The 24102-nt window shown below is 43.4% G+C and overlaps 1 protein-coding gene across 3 annotated transcripts in view; it reads right to left on the bottom strand.

The window, feature by feature from the left end:
* Positions 1-562: 562 nt before the first annotated feature.
* Positions 563-24102, bottom strand: part of LOC308322359 (uncharacterized protein) — a 37092-nt gene continuing 13552 nt past the window's right edge. For all 3 annotated transcript variants that reach the window (XM_080773564.1, XM_080773563.1, XM_080773562.1), the window contains 11 exons: positions 22127-23948; positions 20569-20733; positions 13938-14114; positions 12052-12180; positions 10934-10983; positions 8550-9114; positions 6457-6526; positions 3969-5139; positions 2951-3016; positions 2102-2342; positions 563-676 (listed from right to left, as the gene is read on the bottom strand). In XM_080773564.1, the coding sequence (XP_080629690.1) occupies positions 670-676; positions 2102-2342; positions 2951-3016; positions 3969-5139; positions 6457-6526; positions 8550-9114; positions 10934-10983; positions 12052-12180; positions 13938-14114; positions 20569-20733; positions 22127-23948 (4463 nt within the window). In that variant the 3' untranslated portion in view covers positions 563-669. The remainder of the gene's footprint in view (positions 677-2101; positions 2343-2950; positions 3017-3968; positions 5140-6456; positions 6527-8549; positions 9115-10933; positions 10984-12051; positions 12181-13937; positions 14115-20568; positions 20734-22126; positions 23949-24102) is intronic.

Consider the following 24102-nt stretch of genomic DNA (forward strand, 5'->3'; position numbering starts at 1 on the left):
TAGGTTTAAACGCGTCACATGTTCCAGGGATTTACAGTGTACACACTAAGAGGATTTTGAGAGCGGTTTTGAAGGAGTCAAGGGATTTGCATGTCTTAATGACTGTTGGTAGGGCGTATGTAGTCCAAACATGACTAATTAACCCATGAATCGAACAACACAGATCGATACAACACATCCATAAGTAAATATGATTTGTTCATATCGTCACACAATGCACACCATTAACTTCTAGTCGAGTCCAAGTCCAGTCCTGTAAAATCACTTTATTTGGCATTATTGTGAGTTACAGTTTGTGTGAAATGTCACAAATCAAACATCCATGAATGCATCCGACAGTGATATTTAATAATGATCTACATTACATTACATTTACATACATGTATTTGTACAGCACTTTTCATGACATGAAGTTCAGCTCAAAGAGCTTTACAGAGCAATAAAAATCACACCTGTGTGAAGTGAGGGGTGCTCTCGTCGTCATACTGTACACCATCTCATTCCGGCCAATCACAATGTGCGTGCGTCCCCCCCCCCCCCCCCACCCAAATCCCATGAACAAGCACGGGACAAAGGCTGAGACACAGGCAATATGGACGCCACGGCGAAGGGGGACATCTGGTGGCCACACAGGGAAGCACAGCACTCCTGGTCCATCAACAGCATCACTTACTTCCTAACAGGAGAAGAAGAACAAGACCGCTGCTGTGAATAACCATATCTGTGCAGAAACACACATTCAGATTTTACGGGGACCAGTTTCAAATTGCAGCCGTCGGTAGGTGCCCTTTGAGGGCAGTTTTGAAGGAGTCAGGGGATTCGCATGTCTTAATGACTGTTGGTAGGGCGTTCCACATTTTGGTGGCATAGGAGCGAAAATAATTTAATCCCTTGTTTGTGCCGAATCTGGGTTGCACATGGTTTGTTGAACTCCCTCTGGTGTTGTGGGTGTGGACTTCATTGGCATTAAGGAAGTATTTAGACAGGTACATGGGTATCTTGGTGAAGTATTTAGACAGGTACATGGGTATCTTAGTGAAGTATTTAGACAGGTACATGGGTATCTTGGTGAAGTATTTAGACAGGTACATGGGTATCTTAGTGAAGTATTTAGACAGGTACATGGGTATCTTGGTGAAGTATTTAGACAGGTACATGGGTATCTTAGTGAAGTATTTAGACAGGTACATGGGTATCTTGGTGAAGTATTTAGACAGGTACATGGGTATCTTAGTGAAGTATTTAGACAGGTACATGGGTATCTTAGTGAAGTATTTAGACAGGTACATGGGTATCTTAGTGAAGTATTTAGACAGGTACATGGGTATCTTGGTGAAGTATTTAGACAGGTACATGGGTATCTTAGTGGTGTTGTGAATCTTGTGGACCAGACCCATTGCAAGATGCTCTACTCTGTCATCAACCCAAAGCCATTCCAGCCTGTCAAAGTGGACAGGGGTGAGGTGGGTTCGGGGAGTGAGACCAAGTAGTAGCCTGACCAGTTTGTTTTGGGAAGTCTGGAGCCTTGTTTTAAGGGCTGATCGTACATTAATAAATATGTACAGGTTCACAAAGGTTCTCATCAATCTGTAGATTAACATTGTAATGAAAGTGTGGGGCTCTTGGGAATCAAGAGGATGAATTATAATGATTCAAATAACACGGCCCGAAAAGCTCCATTCTCTTGTAACTTGTAAAAAAAAAAAAAAAAAAAAATTAACCCATTTAGGCCTGACGTCGAAATTTATAAAATGTCTTCTAAATTCTGACAGTTTTCTGAAATACCTCATGTTTCTGTATCAGTGGTGCTCAATATTTCATGTCAAGGACCCCAAACATTATATGTAATTGGCCACCGACCCCCATCTGAAAATAATATGTTGTTCCAGGGACCTCCCCAGAAGTTAAAATGTTCACTCTGTAATAATATATATTCAAAGATTCGAGGCACATTCTCACGATTTAAAAACAAAAGACCTACAAGTTCGTAGCTTGTAGATCTGCCATTTTTCAACAGCTAAAGTATACAGTAACATAATGCTTTAAAACACCACAAGGGGCCCCCGCCACAAAATGGGTTAATTAAATGCAAATGACTTACAGATCTTCAAGGAGAGAACGCTCGTATTCCTGGAGAGCTTTGTGCAAAGTGTCTCTGGCTGTGCTGGAGGTCAGGAGAGCATAGATGGCCCTCATCTTGTCCTGAGTGGTGGGATTGGACATCACATTGCTGTAGCCCTCATTGTCTAGGATGTCCTTCTCAAAGAGTACATCTAGGATGGGACCCACGTTCCTCACCCTGTCGACCAGGAAACGCCGATGTTGGTCCACAAAGTGTTTCGCTGAAGTTAAGGAGGATTGAACGTTGAGTTGTTGGTTTTCATTTGACATTGTTTTAAAATGGAAAGTGCCATATAGGAGCTAACAATTCTTATTCTAAAAATTGCAATAAAGTGATACAGTTTGTGCTGGTAGTATATATATATATATACATACACATGTCACACACACACACACACACACACACACAGTGTGTGTGCGTTATAGATATCGTTATAGATCGTTGCTGCAGAAATCTCTTATATCTTATCTCCTTATTTAAACGTGTTTGTTCATGAATTAACGTCCTACTTGACCTCACTACAGCGTCACGCTAAAACATCCAAAGTAACAACAGATCTACAAGCTAGAGACTCACCTGGTATGGAAGTAACAACAGATCTACAAGCTAGAGACTCACCTGGTATGGAAGTAACAACAGATCTACAAGCTAGAGACTCACCTGGTATGGAAGTAACAACAGATCTACAAACTAGAGACTCACCTGGTATGGAAGTAACAACAGATCTACAAGCTAGAGACTCACCTGGTATGGAAGTAACAACAGATCTACAAGCTAGAGACTCACCTGGTATGGAAGTAACAACAGATCTACAAGCTAGAGACTCACCTGGTATGGAAGCAGCCGCTCCTGTAGATTGTGCTGGTATGGAAGCAGCCGCTCCTGTAGATTGTGCTGCAAGAAATAAAAGTGTTCAAATTATGAACAGAAACGAACCATCGAGGCCCATCTCACCGCGGTGAAATAGCACGGACTGGCAAGTCCCTACATAAACCCCCACAATCCCTACATGTTACACTACTACTGTTTAAATCCCTACATAAACCCCCACAATCCCTACGTATTACACTACTACTGTTTAAGTCCCTACATAAACCCCCACAATCCCTACATGTTACACTACTACTGTTTAAGTCCCTACATAAACCCCCACAATCCCTACATGTTACACTACTACTGTTTAAGTCCCTACATAAACCCCCACAATCCCTACATGTTACACTACTACTGTTTAAGTCCCTACATAAACCCCCACAATCCCTACATGTTACACTACTACTGTTTAAGTCCCTACATAAACCCCCACAATCCCTACATGTTACACTACTATTGTTTAAGTCCCTACATAAACCCCCACAATCCCTACATGTTACACTACTACTGTTTAAGTCCCTACATAAACCCCCACAATCCCTACATGTTACACTACTACTGTTTAAGTCCCTACATAAACCCCCACAATCCCTACATGTTACACTACTACTGTTTAAGTCCCTACATAAACCCCCACAATCCCTACATGTTACACTACTACTGTTCAAGTCCCTACATAAACCCCCACAATCCCTACATGTTACACTACTACTGTTCAAGTCCCTACATAAACCCCCACAATCCCTACATGTTACACTACTACTGTTCAAGTCCCTACATAAACCCCCACAATCCCTACATGTTACACTACTACTGTTTTAAGTCCCTACATAAACCCCCACAATCCCTACATGTTACACTACTACTGTTTTGACCGCGACAGATTGCTATTTCACCGCGTGAGGGATTGGGAGAGTGAGATCGGGTGTTTTCTAGGTGTGTATATTTGAATTGTTAATCTGTGCCATTTCACCGTATTTGGGTGAGAGGGTGTCTTCTGCCGCGAGACTCGCTGTGTGCTGAACGCGTTGGCTCTGTTGTCGGCTCACAGCAGGAGCTGAAAAGTTCACGCAGCTTTCCCACGCACAGACAGAGGTGTCGCAGTCCCTTAGAAGCAGCTCGACCATCTTCATCCTTTTCTCGAAAGTCACTTGAAACGTCGTGATGTAATTGTGATAGCACGATCCGTCGACTTCAAAGCCTGCTCTGTGTGGTTCAATGACGACGGCATCATCCCGATGCGAGGTGGAGAGGGTATATTTCTTCTTTGGGATTAGTACGCAGGGAGGCTTTTCGATGTAACTCTCTTCTCCGTGCATCTCCTTCCTTTCCTTCTTCACGTCACTCAGCACCACATTGCTGGGTAGCAGCAGTACATTCAGCATTGACATGGGGTCATCATCATGCTCAATCGGTGGGCTATAAAACAGTGCCACCAGTGCCTGGATAGGCCTGGGCCCGAACAGCTTCTCCATGATGAGACCAAATAAAGACAACCCGGTTACATCTATGATAACATGAGTTTCTGTGACCACACGGGGTTTGATCAGCTCAACGCCGTCATCATCCACCACGTGGACAACAGACAAGGACTTGCCTCCACCCGTGGAGAGGATCTCACAGTGTGGAAATTGCAACTGACACACGGACCCCTGAGGACCTTTGATGTCAAACAGTGGTCCCGCGGGCCTCTTGCTCAGCTGGGACAGAAGCCCCCGGCCCCAGGGGACTGTCCCGTAAGTCACCTCTCCCTCTGTCTCCATCTTCAACCCCAGGCCGGTCACGCTGCATTGGAACAGTCCAGCGTGGGTGCAGTGGAACCTGTAGCGTTCCTTGTTTTCCACAAGAACGATGTCAGGTGTAAATGTCTGTGAACTTAGCTCAGTTTCATCTTGGATGTCCAGAGAGGACAGTGACTCTGTAACAGCATGAACTTCCAGAGAGGACAGTGACTCTGTAACAGCATGAACTTCCAGAGAGGACAGTGGCTCTGTAACAGCATGAACTTCCAGAGAGGACAGTGAATCTGTAACAGCATGAACTTCCAGAGAGGACAGTGACTCTGTAACAGCATGAACTTCCAGAGAGGACAGTGACTCTGTAACAGGACATTCTTCCATCTCGCCATGCAAAGGCATCGTACCCTACAGAGAATATAGAGAAAGGGAAAATAAAATCAGTAATTAGACAAAGATGAACCCAAGACTTTTCCACAGCGTCAGCTCATACAGATGGAATATCCTTGCTAACTGACTGCTGGCTGAGTCCTGACTCTTTGGCCGATGTTATAACATGCGTTGCCAGTAGAGTTGTCAATTTCTGCCCGAACCCGACCCAACCCGACGTTTTCGGGCAGGGCCTAGCCTAAAATGGCTCTGAAAGACACAACAAAGCAGACAGGAAACGATCAGTGTCTTTCCTGATGTTCAGTCACTGTGATTATTGTGCAGAGGAGATGGTTCTGTCTTCACTATGTCCATGTTGGAATGATGGAGTCTAGAGGGTTCTGTCCTCACTGTGTCCATGTTGGAATGATGGAGTCTAGAGGGTTCTGTCCTCACTGTGTCCATGTTGGAATGATGGAGTCTAGAGGGTTCTGTCCTCACTATGTCCATGTTGGAATGAAGGAGTCTAGAGGGTTCTGTACTCACTATGTCCATGTTGGAATGATGGAGTCTAGAGGGTTCTGTCCTCACTGTGTCCATGTTGGAATGAAGGAGTCTAGAGGGTTCTGTACTCACTATGTCCATGTTGGAATGATGGAGTCTAGAGGGTTCTGTCCTCACTGTGTCCATGTTGGAATGATGGAGTCTAGAGGGTTCTGTCCTCACTATGTCCATGTTGGAATGATGGAGTCTAGAGGGTTCTGTCCTCACTGTGTCCATGTTGGAATGATGGAGTCTAGAGGGTTCTGTCCTCACTATGTCCATGTTGGAATGATGGAGTCTAGAGGGTTCTGTCCTCACTATGTCCATGTTGGAATGATGGAGTCTAGAGGGTTCTGTCCTCACTGTGTCCATGTTGGAATGATGGAGTCTAGAGGGTTCTGTCCTCACTGTGTCCATGTTGGAATGGTGGAGTCTAGAGGGTTCTGTCCTCACTATGTCCATGTTGGAATGATGGAGTCTAGAGGGTTCTGTCCTCACTGTGTCCATGTTGGAATGATGGAGTCTAGAGGGTTCTGTACTCACTATGTCCATGTTGGAATGGTGGAGTCTAGAGGGTTCTGTCCTCACTGTGTCCATGTTGGAATGATGGAGTCTAGAGGGTTCTGTCCTCACTGTGTCCATGTTGGAATGATGGAGTCTAGAGGGTTCTGTCCTCACTGTGTCCATGTTGGAATGATGGAGTCTAGAGGGTTCTGTACTCACTGTGTCCATGTTGGAATGATGGAGTCTAGAGGGTTTTGTCCTCACTGTGTCCATGTTGGAATGATGGAGTCTAGAGGGTTCTGTACTCACTATGTCCATGTTGGAATGATGGAGTCTAGAGGGTTTTGTCCTCACTGTGTCCATGTTGGAATGAAGGAGTCTAGAGACGCGCGCGCGCACGCACGCACGCACACGCACACGCGCACACGCACACACACACACACACACACACACACACACACACACAATAAAATTATAGATTCCAATGTTAACTTTGAGTGACAATGCTGTGTGTGTGTGTGTGCGTGTGTGTGGGGGGGGGATCATATTCAAATATGACTATTTTGGGGGTCCCCAGTTCAATTCATTAATAAATATGTACAGGTTCACAAAGGTTCTCATTAATCTGTAGATTAACATTGGAGGATGAATTATAATGATTCAAATGGCCCGGAAAGCTCCATTCTTTTGTAACTTGTTAAAAAAATTAACCCATTTAGGCCTGACGTCGAAATGTATAAAATGTCTTCTAAATTCTGACAGTTTTCTGAAATACCTCATGTTTCTGTATCAGTGGTGCTCAATATTTCATGTCAAGGACCCCAACAATTATATGTAATTGGCCGCCGACCCCCATCTGAAAATAATATGTTGTTCCAGCTCGTGCTCTGTACATCCGATAGCGTTGTTATTAACCCATTCTGACCTGAGATCAGATTCTAAAAATGTCTTCTATATCCTGACAGTTTTCCATTCTGACCTGAGATCAGATTCTAAAAATGTCTTCTATATCCTGACAGTTTTCCATTCTGACCTGAGATCAGATTCTATAAATGTCTTCTATATCCTCACAGTTTTCCATTCTGACCTGAGATCAGATTCTATAAATGTCTTCTATATCCTCACAGTTTTCCATTCTGACCTGAGATCAGATTCTAAAAATGTCTTCTATATCCTGACAGTTTTCCATTCTGACCTGAGATCAGATTCTAAAAATGTCTTCTATATCCTCACAGTTTTCCATTCTGACCTGAGATCAGATTCTAAAAATGTCTTCTATATCCTGACAGTTTTCCATTCTGACCTGAGATCAGATTCTAAAAATGTCTTCTATATCCTGACAGTTTTCCATTCTGACCTGAGATAAAAATGTCTTCTATATCCTCACAGTTTTCCATTCTGACCTGAGATCAGATTCTAAAAATGTCTTCTATGTCAGTCGCTCTTCGCTCTTTCAAAAATAGCAGACCTACAAGCTCGTAGCGCGCCACTCAGTGGCGCGCTATGAGCTTGTAGATCTGCTATTTTTCAATAGCTAAAACACGACATGATGCTAACACCAAAATGGGTTCCCGCCCAAAATGGGTTAAAGTAAGTGCATTATTATTTTGGGGGTCCTCAGTTCAAATATGATTATTTTGGGGGTCCCCAGTTCAAATATGATTATTTTGGGGGTCCCCAGTTCAAATATGATTATTTTGGGGGGTCCCCAGTTCAAATATGATTATTTTGGGGGTCTCCAGTTCAAATATGATTATTTTGGGGGTCCCCAGTTCAAATATGATTATTTTGGGGGTCTCCAGTTCAAATATGATTATTTAGGGGGTCCTCAGTTCAAATATGATTATTTTGGGGGTCCTCAGTTGAAATTAAATCACACTGTGGAGACTTTAAGACATTCTTTCTGCCCCCTGGTGGTTGGACTCTAACACTTCACCCGACAGTGACGATCTTCTTTATTACATTTTAATTGTATTGAGTCTTAATTTAGTCGACTAAGACTAGACTAAGACTAAATAATGTACAAATGACTAAAATAGGACTACAATTAAATGTGTGTCCATTATACTTACTGCTCACACAGACACGCTGAGGAGGAGCAGAGGGAGGACCAGAACCAGAACCCAGCATAGAGAGGTCCAGTGTGTGTGTGTGTGTGTGTGTGTGTGTGTGTGTGTGTGTGTGTGTGTGTGTGTGTGTTACGTACGTGTGTGTGTGTGTGTGTGTGTGTGTTACGTACGTGTGTGTGTGTGTGTGTGTGTGTGTGTGTGTGTGTGTGTGTGTGTGTGTGTGTGTGTGTGTGTGTGTGTGTGTGTGTGTGTGTTACGTGTGTGTGTGTGTGTGTGTGTGTGTGTGTGTGGACGTGGTCTGGAATTAAATGTGTGTGTGTCCATTATACTTACTGCTCACACAGACACGCTGAGGCGGAGGAGGAGGAGGAGGAGGAGGGGTTTAACCTGAACCCAGCATAGAGAGGTCCAGTGGACCTGGTCTGGAAGGTGTACAGGTGTCTCAGTGAGTCAGAGCACACTGTGTAGAAGGACAGAGTCCCAGCGGGACGGTCCACATACACGGATACTCTGTTGGAGCCTTTAGAGGGACTGAGAGGGAGGACAGTCTGCTGTCCGTTGTGGTCGACACAGTAACTGGAACGATAAACACCATCACAGTCCAGACTCCAGGACTTATCATTCCATCCAAACAAACAGTCAAGACCATCTCCTTTCCTGCTGATTGTTCCGTCAGCCACTGCTATACGAACGTCTCCACTGCACTCTACCTCCCAGGAACAGCGTCCAGTCACACTCTGTGAACTCAGAACTTGTTCCCGGACATCAAACCTGTCTGGGTGATCAGGAGGACGCGGACCCCCTGACCTCTGTGACCCCCCTGTGACCTTCCTGTTGTCCTCAGACAGAGAGAGGTCACAGTGTGCTGTGTTTGAGTCCAGTGTGAGACGCTGGAAATCTGATGAGAAAACAACACAGTAAACATTAAATACATCATTCACTGACTGACACCGACATGCACGCACACACACACACACACACACACACACACACACACACACACACACACACACACACACACACACACACACACACACACTGATCTACAAACTCACTGCAGTATTAATTTTGGCAACAGATTTAGTCCTATATTAGTCATTTGTACATTATTTAGTCTTAGTCTAGTCTTAGTCGACTAAATTAAGACTCGATACAATTAAAATGTAATAAAGAAGATCGTCACTGTCAGAGTCCAACCACCAGGGGGCAGAATGTCTCTGCACCCCTGGGCAGAGACATTCTACAGTGTGATTTATTTGAACTGGGGACCCCAAAAATAATCATATTTGAACTGAGGACCCCCCAAAATAATCATATTTGAACTGGAGACCCCCAAAATAATCATATTTGAACTGGAGACCCCCAAAATAATCATATTTGAACTGAGGACCCCCAAAATAATCATATTTGAACTGGAGACCCCCAAAATAATCATATTTGAACTGGAGACCCCCAAAATAATCATATTTTAACTGAGGACCCCCCAAAATAATCATATTTGAACTGGAGACCCCCAAAATAATCATATTTGAACTGAGGACCCCCAAAATAATCATATTTGAACTGGAGACCCCCAAAATAATCATATTTGAAGTGGAGACCCCCAAAATAATCATATTTGAACTGGAGACCCCCCAAAATAATCAACATTGACAAGCACTTGGAATTGTAGGCATTCCATTTAGTTTGAGGCATTGTGAGCTTGTAGATCTGCTATTTCCACAATATTTTCCACTTTCTTACACTATTTGACATTTTTGGCCAATTTGGCCATCTGGGGGCCCCCCACAATCATCTGAGGGCCCCCCACAATAATCTGGGGACAACCCCCCCACCCCCCCAATCACCTGTCTGTCTCTATGTGTCTGTCTTTCTGTGTACCTGTCTGTCTCTCTGTGTACCTGTCTGTCTCTCTGCGTTACTGTGTACCTGTCTGTCTGTCTCTCTGTGTACCTGTCTATCTCTATGTGTCTGTCTCTGTGTGTACCTGTCTGTCTCTCTGTGTACCCGTCTGTCTCTCTGTGTACCTGTCTGTCTCTCTGTGTACCTGTCTGTCTCTCTGTGTACCTGTATGTCTCTCTGTGTACCTGTCTGTCTCTCTGTGTACCTGTCTGTCTCTCTGTGTACCTGTCTGTCTCTCTGTGTACCTGTCTGTCTCTATGTGTACCTGTCTGTCTGTCTGTGTACCTGTCTGTCTCTCTCTTCCCTTCCCCAAAATAATCAAAGTACAGCATGGAGCACAGTACACTACAATACAGTACAGAGCACAGTACACTACAATACAGTACAGAGCACAGTGCAGTACAGTAACTATAACAGTAAATGTATAGTTGCACCGCTCAGTTCACACAGGTGTGATTTATATTTCCGGTTGTCTTGTATGGTGTTAAATGGAGCATGGAACCATGCCAATGACCGACACGGGAGATCACTTGTGACTTTCAAACCAAAACGAGATCCACCTGTGATCTGCACACATCACGGCTCTGCACCACCTTTCATGCATCACACGTCAGAACTGAACTTATGCCAATATAGACGAAATACATGTTGTTTACGACCAGGTTAGTGAATGAGGCCCATTGTTTCTGTCAGACCACATGACCTCATCTTATGGTGTTAAGGACCAGGCCAAGAGCAGAGAGCACAAGAGTTTTCAGGACAACATCAACCAAGTATACAGTGTATAAAATGTTAATGTAGACACAGATACTCACGTTTTGAAATGAGTGTAGAATTAAATCTATCTTCTCCTCCATGTTTGACTCTGTAGGAAGTAGAACAACAATGCATCAATGTCTAACTGTCTAACACAACGTCTCCACTAGCTGACACTACAGTGTTTCACTCTGTAGGAAGTAGAACAACAATGCATCAATGTCTGACTGTCTAACACAACGTCTCCACTAGCTGACACTACAGTGTTTCACTCTGTAGGAAGTAGAACAACAATGCATCAATGTCTGACTGTCTAACACAACGTCTCCACTAGCTGACACTACAGTGTTTCTCCTGTCATTATCTTGGCCCTGCAGCTCATCCAGACATACTCACTGCTGCCCAGTTTGGATCTCATCACCTCCTCAGACTCCACCTTAACCCCTATAGCACTCCACTGTCCTTTTATACCTTTGAGGCACTGCATTGTGTTCTTGTTCTTATCATGATTTGTGACTTTGGGCTGTATCGTATCCCATGCCTTACCCGCAAGCATTAAACACTTTACGTGAATTACTCATTTAGGAGCTTCCACTATGCGTAAAGGTTATCTTGCGGCCACACAACCCACTATACATGTGTGCGGCTGGAGGCGTGTCTGTACGCGTGTTGATGCGCTTTCCCTATATTTGCTATCTTATGCACACAAGTTTAGGACAACGGAAATCGTCTCTTCAAACCACCCGTAATGTGAACACACACAACAACCCTCTGTATCTAATTTAAATGTATTCCAAGGCAGCACGCGTTGCTCTTCCATAAGGTTCACTCCAGGTATAATGGATTATGGTACCTGGCACACCGATTGGTTTAAGTTGCGTAACGCCCAAACCACACCTATGCATAATGTAACGGGTAGCGGAGGTGTTTTAAGGATTTAGACTGTGGCATAAGATAGCTAATTTAATGGGGGAACGCCTCTTACACAATGCTAAATCCCCAAATTACGGAGAAAGTGCCCCTGACGCAAGATATGGCCCTTTGTGTCAGAGATACACTGTTAAGGGAAACACTGCACTGTCCAACATGGACACAGCCCAAGTCTACTCACTGTCCAACATGGACACAGCCCAAGTCTACTCACTGTCCAACATGGACACAGCCCAAGTCTACTCACTTGCAGTTCTCCAGAACTGAATCATTCACCACGTTGAGGCTCAGGTCCAACTCTCTTAGGGAGGGATTAGAGCTTACAGCTGAGGCCAGAGCTTCACAGCATCTCTCTGACAGGAAGCAGTGAGCCAGTCTGAAACACCAGATTAAAACATACATAAATTCATTAATGAATTAATTAATAAATGTTTAATTCGCCGTTTTTTAATAATACGTTTTAAAAATATTGGATTTGTAGTGGACATATTATTAACCCATTTTGGGCGGGAACCCATTTTGGTGTTAGCATCGTGTCGTGCTTTAGCTATTGAAAAATAACAGATCTACAAGCTCATAGTGCGCCACTCGGTGGCGCGCTATGAGCTTGTAGATCTGTTATTTTTCAATAGCTTGTAGGTCTGCTATTTTTTTTTAATCGAAGAGCGACTGACATAGAAGACATTTTTAGAATCTGATCTCAGGTCAGAATGAAAACTGTCAGGATGCAGAAGACATTTTTAGAATCTGATCTCAGGTCAGAATGGGTTAAGAAACTTGATAACTGTGGCGTAGCTACAGCGGGTCGCAAGACAAAAATAGCAGATCTACAAACTCCTCAACGCGTTGTGAGAAACGCTGTTATATGATGAAGTAGCCGATACACTCGCCTTAAAGAGATTTTACACTTTGAAACATGCTTGGGGTAATTTTAACGTCTACTCAGGCACATAGGCTTGGGTTACCATGATATCAAGCTTATTAATACATTCTCACCACAGCATTCATATTAACATAATACAGTACACAATAAAACAGTGATAATTGTCTTTGTCTCTAATATGTCAACAAAATGAAACCATACTTTTGAACCTGGCTTTATCTTATCTTCAGATTTATCGTCCCGGAATGTATGCAAATTAGCACATATAATGCCTAATTTGCATATTTAAACATATAATTTCAGAAAACTTGTGTGACAAAAGCACATTATTTATGTCATTCTGCTTTATTGTTCTGTACGTGTTATTTATTTAAGGAGAAATGTAACATGTGAAATGAATGTGATAATAAATAAGGTTTCCTATTCATGAGGAAAAGGTAACGGGTCTGACACATGGGTGATTGACACGCCACTAGTGTCGCCACCCAAGGTTACTTCAAGAGGAAGTGACACACGGGGGAGAAGGAGGAAAAGCATAAACACAGTGTAGGCCTGCACGGTTGAGAGAGGAGCTCCAGGCGCCAGACAACTTTTAGACTGGAATAATGTTTAAGCATAGTGTCTGCAGCCAATACTAAGGACAGCCTGCGCATTGGGAGAAGCAACGAGAGTGGTTCTGTACCGTGGGATTATCGGCCGTTTGGAAGCAGTTGCCGGCGTGCGGGAAGTCGGATAAAGACGTCGCTTACCGGTGAGATCGTTTCGAACGTGTTCCTTGTTGGAGGATAAGCCTTGAGGGCTACCCCGTTCACGTTTTCTTTTGGACCGCCCGGAGCGGACGGACTTTAGTTTTTGTTGGATCAAAGGAACTGTAATAGACTGTATAGCGTGCACTGCTATTCGCCTACCATGTCTCACCATCAAGCTTATTTTGACCTGAGATCAGATTGTAAAAATGTCTTCTACATCCCGACAGCTTTCTCAAAAAGCTATGTTTCTATGTCAGTCGTTCTTCGATTTTTCAAAAATAGCAGACCTACAAGCTCGTAGCGCGACACTCGGTGGCGTGCTATGAGCTTGTAGATCTGCTATTTTTCAATAGCTAAAGCATAACATAATGCTAACACCAAAAAGGGTTCCCGCCCAAAATGGGTTAATACATTCTCACCACAGCATTCATATTATATTTACATAATACAGTACATAATAAAACTGAAGTGATCAAAATAAAATTGGTAAATGTATCTTACTTTAGAACTTCCAGTCCACAGTGTGGGCTCTTCAGTGAAGCACAGAGCAGCTCCACTAGTCCTGAGTCCTGCAGGTCGTTTTCACTGAGGTCCAGTTCCCTCAAATGGGAAGGATTAGAGCTGAGAGCTGAAGACACAGCTTCAACACCTGTCTTACTGAGATGACAGCCAGCAAGTCTGTAAATGCAGATTGAATAAGAGATTATCAATACAAAATGAATGATACCTATAGTTCACTGTCATGGAAGTTAACTGGAACAAATCTAGTTATCTAGTATTTAGAGTGTGGAATAGACAACACCATGACAGCACAGAATAACAGGAAGATAACAATTTAGATATCAAAGACTATGAAGACTGAATGTTAGTTTGATTTCCCCCAATATTATGAAAAAGATGATCATAACCTCTCAGATGTTATTTTTTTTAGCGGCAAACTAAGAACATAAGTGACGGGTTGGAACAAGCATTTAAGGCGAGACATGGCAAGTGAAATCATGATTTTTAAATTTTGTGCTATTTTGCTTCCTAAACATGTTTTCTTTCAAACTAAAGCAAAATAAACATTCAAAATACAGATTTAGATGTTTATTTTAGTAGTTTATTTTAGCCAATGACAGCTCGTTTTGCTGGGTGAAAATCCACCCTCTCTATTTTCATGATTGGTTGTTGGTACAAAAGAAGTGACCATATTTGGATCCAACCACAGTCAGCTCGAGGTCCAGACCTTTCTAATGATATATGGCATAATACGTTGATGCCAAGGTTTGAATGAGATATTTTGTCTCATAATAGTGGCTTCAAATAAAACGTTTTGGAATTTTACAATACAAATCTTTAAAGGCCGTTTTCTCAAAATGAGTTTTCCTCATACCTGGGACAAAGAATCTCCACTTCAGTTGCACTCACATACACCTACACAGTCACATACACACAACTTTACAGTCTTATTCATAACTATATTCTGCAGGAACTTACAGAAGGGTTCGTTGGTTTCTCATTCACAGCCTGATTTACATCACATTTTATTCCTAAAACATGGCAAAAATTTGTTTTTTTTATGCCTGTTGACACTATTTTTTGATTTGTGGAGTGATAATTAGATATCGAAAATACCCTAATTGTCTTTGTCTCTAATATGTCAGCAAAATTAAACCATACTTTTGAACCTGGCTTTATCTGATCTTCAGATTTATCGTCCCGGAATGTATGCAAATTAGCGCATATAATGCATAATTTGCATATTTAAACATATAATTTCAGTAATACAAAAAATCTTAGTCTTAATATAATTAATCAACTGGAGAAGTTTCATTGTGATATCCTAGGCCCAGTCAATAGTGAATTACAAGTAAGTGTGTCTCATTGGGTTAGACCAACTTTAGTCCTATAAAGTCTGAATAAGTAAGTGCAAATGTGAACACTAAGGACAATAGAAAAGTTTAAATTATGACCACAACATGTGGACAATAGACAGTGTTTTAAAATGTAATGCAGTGCTGCAGCACAGCACACACCCTATATATATATAACAGATACCGGTAGGTCCCAGTCAGTAGATACACCTGTTAAGGAGCAGAGATGCTCACGAATAAATCGATCTTGAGACAGACGATTTTGTTTTGGTGTTTTGGGACAAGGTTATTAAGTTTAGACAAAATAGGGGTGCAAGTTTTGTGTAGTAATATAGTCAGTGCACTAATTTAGGCAACAGGCCTGAAATAATTTGTATTAGACACTAAATTAGTAGGGAAACCCCAGTTGAGTGAGAGAAGAAGAGTTCAGTTGAGAGAAGTCTTTAGATTTTGGCTGGGCGGGAGCTTCTTTGCATTTCACACATGGACGCATGGTTGTGAGGTTGAGAGAAGCCGCGTGCAGTTCAAATAAATAAATAGCAGTGATAAATAGCTACAGTGTTGATAGCAGCGAAACAAGAAGTGTAAATGAATGTTATTCAGGATAGAAAATCGACAGTATGTCAGGTCAGTCAAGGTATAAAGGACCAGAGAGGAAAAATAATGGTCAAGAGTCTGACTAGTATGAGTGAATTGGGCATTAGTAATATTAGGGGGCTCCACCATGGTTTAGCCTGGCGAAGGATTTGCCAGCAGGACAGAATTAATATTCTGTGGGAAAACTACGTTGTGTTTCACAAGCGTGGTTAAGTGTGGACAATTCTAACCCTAATATATTTATATTTCCACAGAAACACACAGGAATGCAGTCATGCTGAACCAGGATCTGCGTCAGGCTGAATAACTATCATTCATGTTTCTATGTCCCCAATCGCCGTTTGTATGAAATGTGTCTGGTAAATTGTGTTTCAAGAGGGCAAATACAAATGTTATTTGCATGTGCAAGTGTGACGCAAATGGTCTGAAAGAATTAACGAATTAACCCATAACAAGAATGTCTGTGCTTCTGGTTTGAAAGATTTTGGGGAGAAGGCCCTGTGGTTTATCTATTGTTGTGAGAACACAGAGAGCTCTGTAGAAATTGTTTACACAGAGCACACAGAGCAGGTGGCCCACATGGAGCGGAGGTGCAGGTTGCACCAGTATCAGGGGTCATGCAGTAAGTATGAGACACATCACATGCTCAAAAATACACATTTAGACATTTTAAATGTACTATTATTCTCCTTGGATGAGTGATTGATTGGTTGGCGGAATATTGATGAAGTAAAACCAATATGGTATTAGAAGCTCCCAAGCACGCACACACAGTATGCGTGTGTATCTTTGTTTTGTTTGGGGGGGGGGGGGGAACCCAGTGCTGTTCAGTTTTGTCCACAGGAGACGGACAGCAGACGGAAAAATACAGAAATTGAGTGGGTTTCCAGCCCCAGTACGGGTGTACACCAGGTCCAGAAGGCCTAAGCGTTCAGCCGGGGAAGGGAGATCGCCTCGGGCATAGAACAGCAACAGCAGGGCCAGACCACGGCCTACACCGGATGCTACAGCAGGGCCTGCGCACGGCCTACAGTAGGGCCATCACATCGCTACTGCAGATGTCTGCAAGAGGGCAAGATCAGCCAAGGCCTACACCGGACGCAGACCGCGTCCTGCATGGGTCTGCATCTGACAGGTCACGGGCCAGGAGGGTCTGTGTCGGCCTAGACCGCAGTGACGCAAGTGTGCCATTTGAACAACGTCCTATGACCATTTTCCAGGTCTTGAACTCATGAAGGAAATAGGAAGTAGTCACATTGTGACGAAGACCTATTTTGCTCAGACTATATGAGACAAGCATCCTGGAGCAGAATGTGCGCGAGATTTGTTTCGCGCGCGCGATTTTCTTATGGATTAATGGGGGATGCTATATCATCAACAATGCACGGCCAGGTCCATATACATCAGCGCAATATCTGATGGATTCGGTACAGGACAATTGCGCGCGGTCGCTGGTATGGAGAACTGTAGCTTGGGCTCTGTGCCATATCGGTTCCAGTGGAGTAGGGTCGTAAGAGTGGACTGTTGGTATGTCTTGGACTGCTGGTAGACTGCTGGTATGTTCGTGAACATTTTGGGAGTAGGTTCATGGACGGTTGGAACCTTTTCAGTTTTGTTTGTTTTTGGACGGAGTTCCTGGACGATTGGAACATGTTCTAACATTTTCTTTATTGTTTAATGACTGGTTTCTTGTGTCTCAATGTCAAATATGTGTTTATTTGCTGTCATTACACACTGTCCCTATTAGGCATGTGAATCTCGTCTCATCTCACGATTCGATACGCATCTCGATGCACTGCCAGCGATACGATACATTAGAGATACAGGGAATCCCCTGGCGATACGATGCGATACGATTCTCCCTCTTCCCGATGCGATGCGATAACCATTTAGTTCAAATCAATGCGATATGATTCACCCCTCTACCGATACGATGCGATTCACCCCACTACCGATACGATGCGATTTGATGGAGATTCATCACAATAGAAAGGATTTATATTAAAGCTCTATTAATTTCCCAAAACATGTAAAAATGCATTACATTTAAATTCAAAGCAATTTATTGTTTTACTGTAGGTTAGTATTATAGCTCTGCATCTCAAACAACCCAACTTATAGAATTATGTAAGTAAACAAAGTGTCTGCTCTCTGCTGGTTATTGTGGAATTGTTAGATTACTAATAATCATAGGCTATAGTATAATTATTATATCTCAAAGGTCAATTTGAGGTTTTGAGTATAGAGGGTTCAAGAGATTAAAATGTAATAGCCTATGTAATAGCTCAATTAATGTTACCAACATATAAATAGAAAATAAACAAATAAACAAAACAAAAATGACAGGTCACACTCGTAGTGCTGTCAAACAAGTAGTTTAATCTGCAACACAGTTTTATAATATAATTGCCTATGTATAGTGGGGGTCCCTGCTTGATCTCTCACTCTCAGCTAAGTGGTCCTTGGCTTGACCTAAAAAACATTGAAGACCCTGGCCTGCATGTATTATTAACGTTATAAATACATAGCAGATGTACAAGCTCACAACGCGTCTCATCCATGCACCGCTGTGAGCTTGTGGATCTGCAATTTTAGGCGTGCGACACCGTCTTGCTGCAGAATATAAATAAGGCTTCTATCCCAGAGAACAGCAGGGGAAAGCTGGACAGTGGAAAGTTGTGGAACGGTTGTAAACGACTTTAAACGCAAGCAGTACACCTAGCTGTGGCGTTGTTGTTGTTGTACACGTGTGTGCAGACTGCAGAAGCTTTCTTTAATTACAAATTGATGATCGCGAGTCGCGACGCAGATTCGCCTCGGAGAATCAGCTAGAACAGCTGTGGGGTGTGGATCATTAGCAGCACGCAGCGCTACAGTGAAAAGTCAACTGATCGACGGACAGCTATTTTATAAAGCTAAAGGTTGTGCTTCCTTTGTGCGTGGGGCTCACTTCTGTTCGTCGCGGGTGCTCTGTCTCAACGTGTCTACTCTGCACCGTCGTACGGTAGCTTCTGTTCACTGACTGCGTGCTCGCAGCGCACAGCCGCACACTGTGCGGAGCTGGCTGCGAGAGACCTTTTTTTTCCCTTCCATTTCTGATGGTACGTTCAATGCGCCTCGGAAACACAGGATAGGGTGAAATTTACCATGAACAAACAGTGCAACCACGGATTTTACCGATGAAAGCACTCCGCGAACGATGCATCGAGATTTCACCCGTCAATTTTACCGACACACAGTGAATGAACCGATTCACTCGCATCGCGCACGTCATAATCGATGTATCGATACGTATCGATTATTTTCCACATGCCTAGTCCCTATGCATGACACCCACACATTCCACTTAGGAAAGAGGGCCTCCAGAGATAAGGGAGGCAGGCGAGTGTAAAAGAGTGGGGTAAAAAGAGTGAATGTCAGCGATAAATGTCAGAGATGGTTGCCTTATGGGATAGGTAAAGACAGGCTGTACCTGCATCCCAGACAGATCAACAATATGGCCTGATAGGACGACTGAGGAGAGACAAGATGTACTGGGAGAGAATGTTGAGTAATACAGGCTAAGCCTGCTAGACTGAGAGAATAGATTAGAATGGACTAATCCTGTGGTGTTGAAATTAAGTGTGATTATTCATTATTCAGTGTGATTATTCATTAGTTAGAAATGAACTAATTTAAACATAATCAGTGATTTCAGGATGATTTCAGGTTGAGTGTAATGTACCCTTTCCTATCCCCACAACCCAGTGTATAATGTATATATTGTACATTATATAGATATATTGTTGATTTCTTCCCCTCTTGATTTCTTCCCCTCTTTTCTTTCTGTGTTTCCTATTTATATCTCTCTCTCTCTACACCTATGTCTGTGTTTCAAGTGTACAATCAGGTAGCGTGCGCGTGCTTGCTCAGAGGTTAATCAATGAGTATTGATTAAGAGATCACATAAACGAGAGGCTTGATACAATTTCCCTGGCGGAGTCCAGGTTTTTCGGTATCAATACGTGATTGTACACTGTTCCGCATTATAAATACAGTATCAGATGACGTTGTCCTTATATGACAAAAGAGTGGACTGTTGTATTATAGTGTTCTGATACTTGGTGCTGTGTTCGGATACTGTTAGAGCACGTTGAAGGCCGCTGCTGGCAGGCAGTGATTGTGATGTCTAGTCTGTGACGTCATTAGGACATGAAGTATCCAAACTATATATGCTGCTGTAAGGGTAATAAACCTTGTGAACGTTTTGATGTGACCAAGTCTCGTGTCATGTTAATCTTCTCCCGGGCCGGCCTGTCTGTCTGTCCGCCGCCGAACCATGGAAATGCCAACCGGGTCGTCACACACCAGAACCAGACGAGGGTCCAATACGTAGAATACAGTTGATCGTAACACATACCGACAGCTTTCTGAAAAAGCTATGTTTCTATGTCAGTCGTTCTTCGATTTTTCAAAAATAGCAGACCTACAAGCTCGTAGCGCGACACTCGGTGGCGCGCTATGAGCTTGTAGATCTGCTATTTTTCAATAGCTAAAGCATAACATAATGCTAACACCAAAAAGGGTTCCCGCCCAAAATGGGTTAATACATTCTCACCACAGCATTCATATTATATTCACATAATACAGTACATAATAAAACAGAAGTGATCATAATAAAAGTGGTAAATGTATCTTACTTTAGAACTTCCAGTCTACAGTGTGGGCTCTTCAGTGAAGCACAGAGTCCTGAGTCCTGCAGGTTGTTTTCACTGAGGTCCAGTTCTCTCAAATGGGAAGGATTAGAGCTGAGAGCTGAAGACACAGCTTCAACACCTGTCTTACTGAGCCCACAGCCAACAAGTCTGTAAATGCAGATTAAATAAGAGATTATCAATACAAATGATACCTAGTTCACTGTCATGGAAGTTAACTAAAACATCTCCTATCTAGTTATCCAGACATAAACAGTATTGTGGAATAGACCAGGGGTTCTCAACCTTTTTGGCCGGGGACCCCCAGGGATGCTTTGGCCATGTCTCGCGACCCCCCCCCCCTTCCCAATACAAACTGAATTGCAAATTATGTTTTGGAAAATAATTTGGGGACCCCCGAGGAATGGAATAATCCCCCCCCCCCCCCCCCCCCCATGAACTAGTTCAGTTCATCATTCAATATTTTGAACTAAAGTTCATGGTTCCAAAAACTATTTTAGTTATTTTCCCTTTTTTTTCTTCTAAATGATTGCTGCAGCCCATAGCCATAGAACCACAGACTTTATTCCTATTGGGAATAACTTTGGGATTAATAAAGTTACAATTTTTACAATTTCTCCATTACCATTAACCAAATTAATTCCATATTATAGATTTGTTTTACATTTTGGAAAAGATTGCTGTGGAATGCCACAGAATTCTTAATCCTTTTCCTTGTCTTAATTATGGGCCAACTTGTGAAAGCTGCATGCTTTTATTGTGAAGACATTGAAGCAGTCCTGTGCATGCAGACAGGGTTGACATTGAAGCAGTCCTGTGCATGCAGACAGGGTTGACATTGAAGCATTCCTGTGCATGCAGACAGGGTTGACATTGAAGCAGTCCTGTGCATGCAGACAGGGTTGACATTGAAGCAGTCCTGTGCATGCAGACAGGGTTGACATTGAAGCAGTCCTGTGCATGCAGACAGGGTTGACATTGAAGCAGTCCTGTGCATGCAGACAGGGTTGACATTGAAGCAGTCCTGTGCATGCAGACAGGGTTGACATTGAAGCAGTCCTGTGCATGCAGACAGGGTTGACATTGAAGCAGTCCTGTGCATGCAGACAGGGTTGACATTGAAGCAGTCCTGTGCATGCAGACAGGGTTGACATTGAAGCAGTCCTGTGCATGCAGACAGGGTTGACATTGAAGCATTCCTGTGCATGCAGACAGGGTTGAGATCGGGAAAACATGGAACCGGCTGTATAAAATGCTGCGTCATTGTAAATGGTGCATTTATGTATCACTTTTATCCAAAGCACATTTCTGTTTAAATTGAGGCGGACGGGAGGCAGACTTTCACTTCTGGTTCATTTCTGGTTTTATCTGTTGCCTAGCAACCTAGCATCATTCATACAGTACGTTGATGAAGAGCGCCATCTATACTAATCCACTGTAAAGACCATAGGACACAATACTGCGCGCTTGGCAGTCAAGCCATGGATTCGATGCGACGTAACATGACGTGATTGGCAGTCAAGTCAATGTGTTAACTACTAACCGAGCCTTTCTGCAGTTCCTCACAGCTGGGACCAGTCTCCTTCGCCCCTCCACTGATGCGTTGTATTTGTCCAGGTCCAACTCCTCCAGAACCTCCTCTGACATCTGCAGCATGACGGCCAGAGCTGAACACTGGGTCTCAGACAGTTTCTCTGCTCTGTTCTCTGACTTCAGGAACTGTTGGATCTCCTGATGTAATGAGTGGTCGTTCATCTCCATCAGACAGTGGAAGATGTTGATACATCTGTCAGGAGAGGCATCACGATCAGTTAACATATTCTTCAGGTTCTGGATGGCTTTCTGGATCTCCTTGGGACTGTTCTCTGTCTGACCCAGCAGGTCTCCTAACAGACTCTGGTTGGACTGCAGTGAGAGGCCATGAAGGAAGCGGACTAAGAGGTCCAGGTGGCCATTTTGACTCTTCAGGGATTTTTTCACGGCAGCTTCCAGGAAGTCTGAGAGGGAGATGTCATCATCAACATCGTCGCCGTAATCGCCAAGGAATGTGTTCAGGACCTCCATGTTCTTCTGTGTGAAACAGTGGAACAGGTAGACTGCAGCCAGAAACTCCTGGATGACCAGATGAACAAAGCTGTAGACCGTTTTCTGGAACAGCACACTCTCTGTTTTGAAGATCTGTGTGCACACTCCTGAGTACAGCGCGGCGTCTTTCACATCAAGACCACACTCTTCCAGGTCTTCTTGGTCGAACACGATGCTACTTTTCTTCAGGTGTTTAAACGCCAGCTTGCCCAGCTTCAGAAGAACATCCCTGTCAGTCTTAGTGAGCTGCTGTTGAGTCCCCTTTTCTTTGTCTTTCTTGTTCACATCATGAGTCCCGTCATACTTCTGCTTCTTCGTGTTTGTCTGAACCAACAGGAAGTGGCAGCACATCTCAGTCAGGGTCTTGGGCAGCTGTCCTATCGTGGTGTGTGTCCTCAACATGTCCAGCAGAACGGTAGCAATGATCCAACAGAAGAGTGGGATGTAACACATGATGTGGAGGCTCCTCCATGTCTTCAAGTGTGAGAGGACTCTGTCGGCCAGCTTCTCTTCACTGAATCTCTTCCTGAAGTACTTCTCCTTCTGGGGGTCTGTGAACCCTCGCACTTCTGTCACCATGTCAACACATGCAGGAGGGATCCGATTGGCTGCTGCGGGTCTGGTGGTTATCCAGAGGAGGGCCGAGGGGAGCAGATTCCTCTTGATGAGGTTCGTCAACAGAGCATCCACCGATGATGTCACTGTGACATCAGAGATGATTTCATTTGTGTCGAAGTGCAACGGAGACCTGCTTTCATCGAGGCCATCGAAGATGAAGCAAACTTTCCAGGCAGCGAGCTGCTCTGCTGTGACCTTCTTTAACGTTGGGTGGAAATCATGGATCAGGTTGAGAAGACTGTACCGCTTATCTCTGACCAAGTTCAGCTCCCGGAATGAAAAGGGAACCAGGAGATCTATATCTTGATTCTCCAAACCTCTTGCCCAGTCCAGAGCAAACTTGCGCGCAGAGAATGTTTTTCCGATGCCAGCGATGCCATTGGTCAGAACTGTTTGGCTGGGTTCCTCTCTGCCAGGGAGGATGATCTTAAAGACTTTACAGCAGTCGATTGCATCGTCATGGAAGGTCTTCATGTTGGAAGTTCTCTCAAGCTGTATCACCTCATGTTGGCTATTAACCCCTTCACTCTGTCCCGCTGAGATGTAGAGCTCTGAGTAGGTGCTGGTGACGGAGTCTCCAGACTCTTCCGTCATGTGGTTTTTCACTCCATCAAGACTGTCCAAACTGACCTTCAAATTGACCTTATAATCATTCAAATCATCTGAAATGAGAAGAAAATGTATGTTTTATTATAACTATAGACCTTTACGGCACAATTTTACAACACAATAGGCTACCAGTTGATTTTTTCCCAGAGTTTAAAGTTGTTTAGCTTCATTATTTGCACTTGAATATAATTGTTGATACAGACAATA

Source organism: Protomyctophum bolini (assembly GCF_963924005.1).
Source record: "Protomyctophum bolini genome assembly, chromosome: 2".
Classification (NCBI taxonomy): domain Eukaryota; kingdom Metazoa; phylum Chordata; class Actinopteri; order Myctophiformes; family Myctophidae; genus Protomyctophum; species Protomyctophum bolini.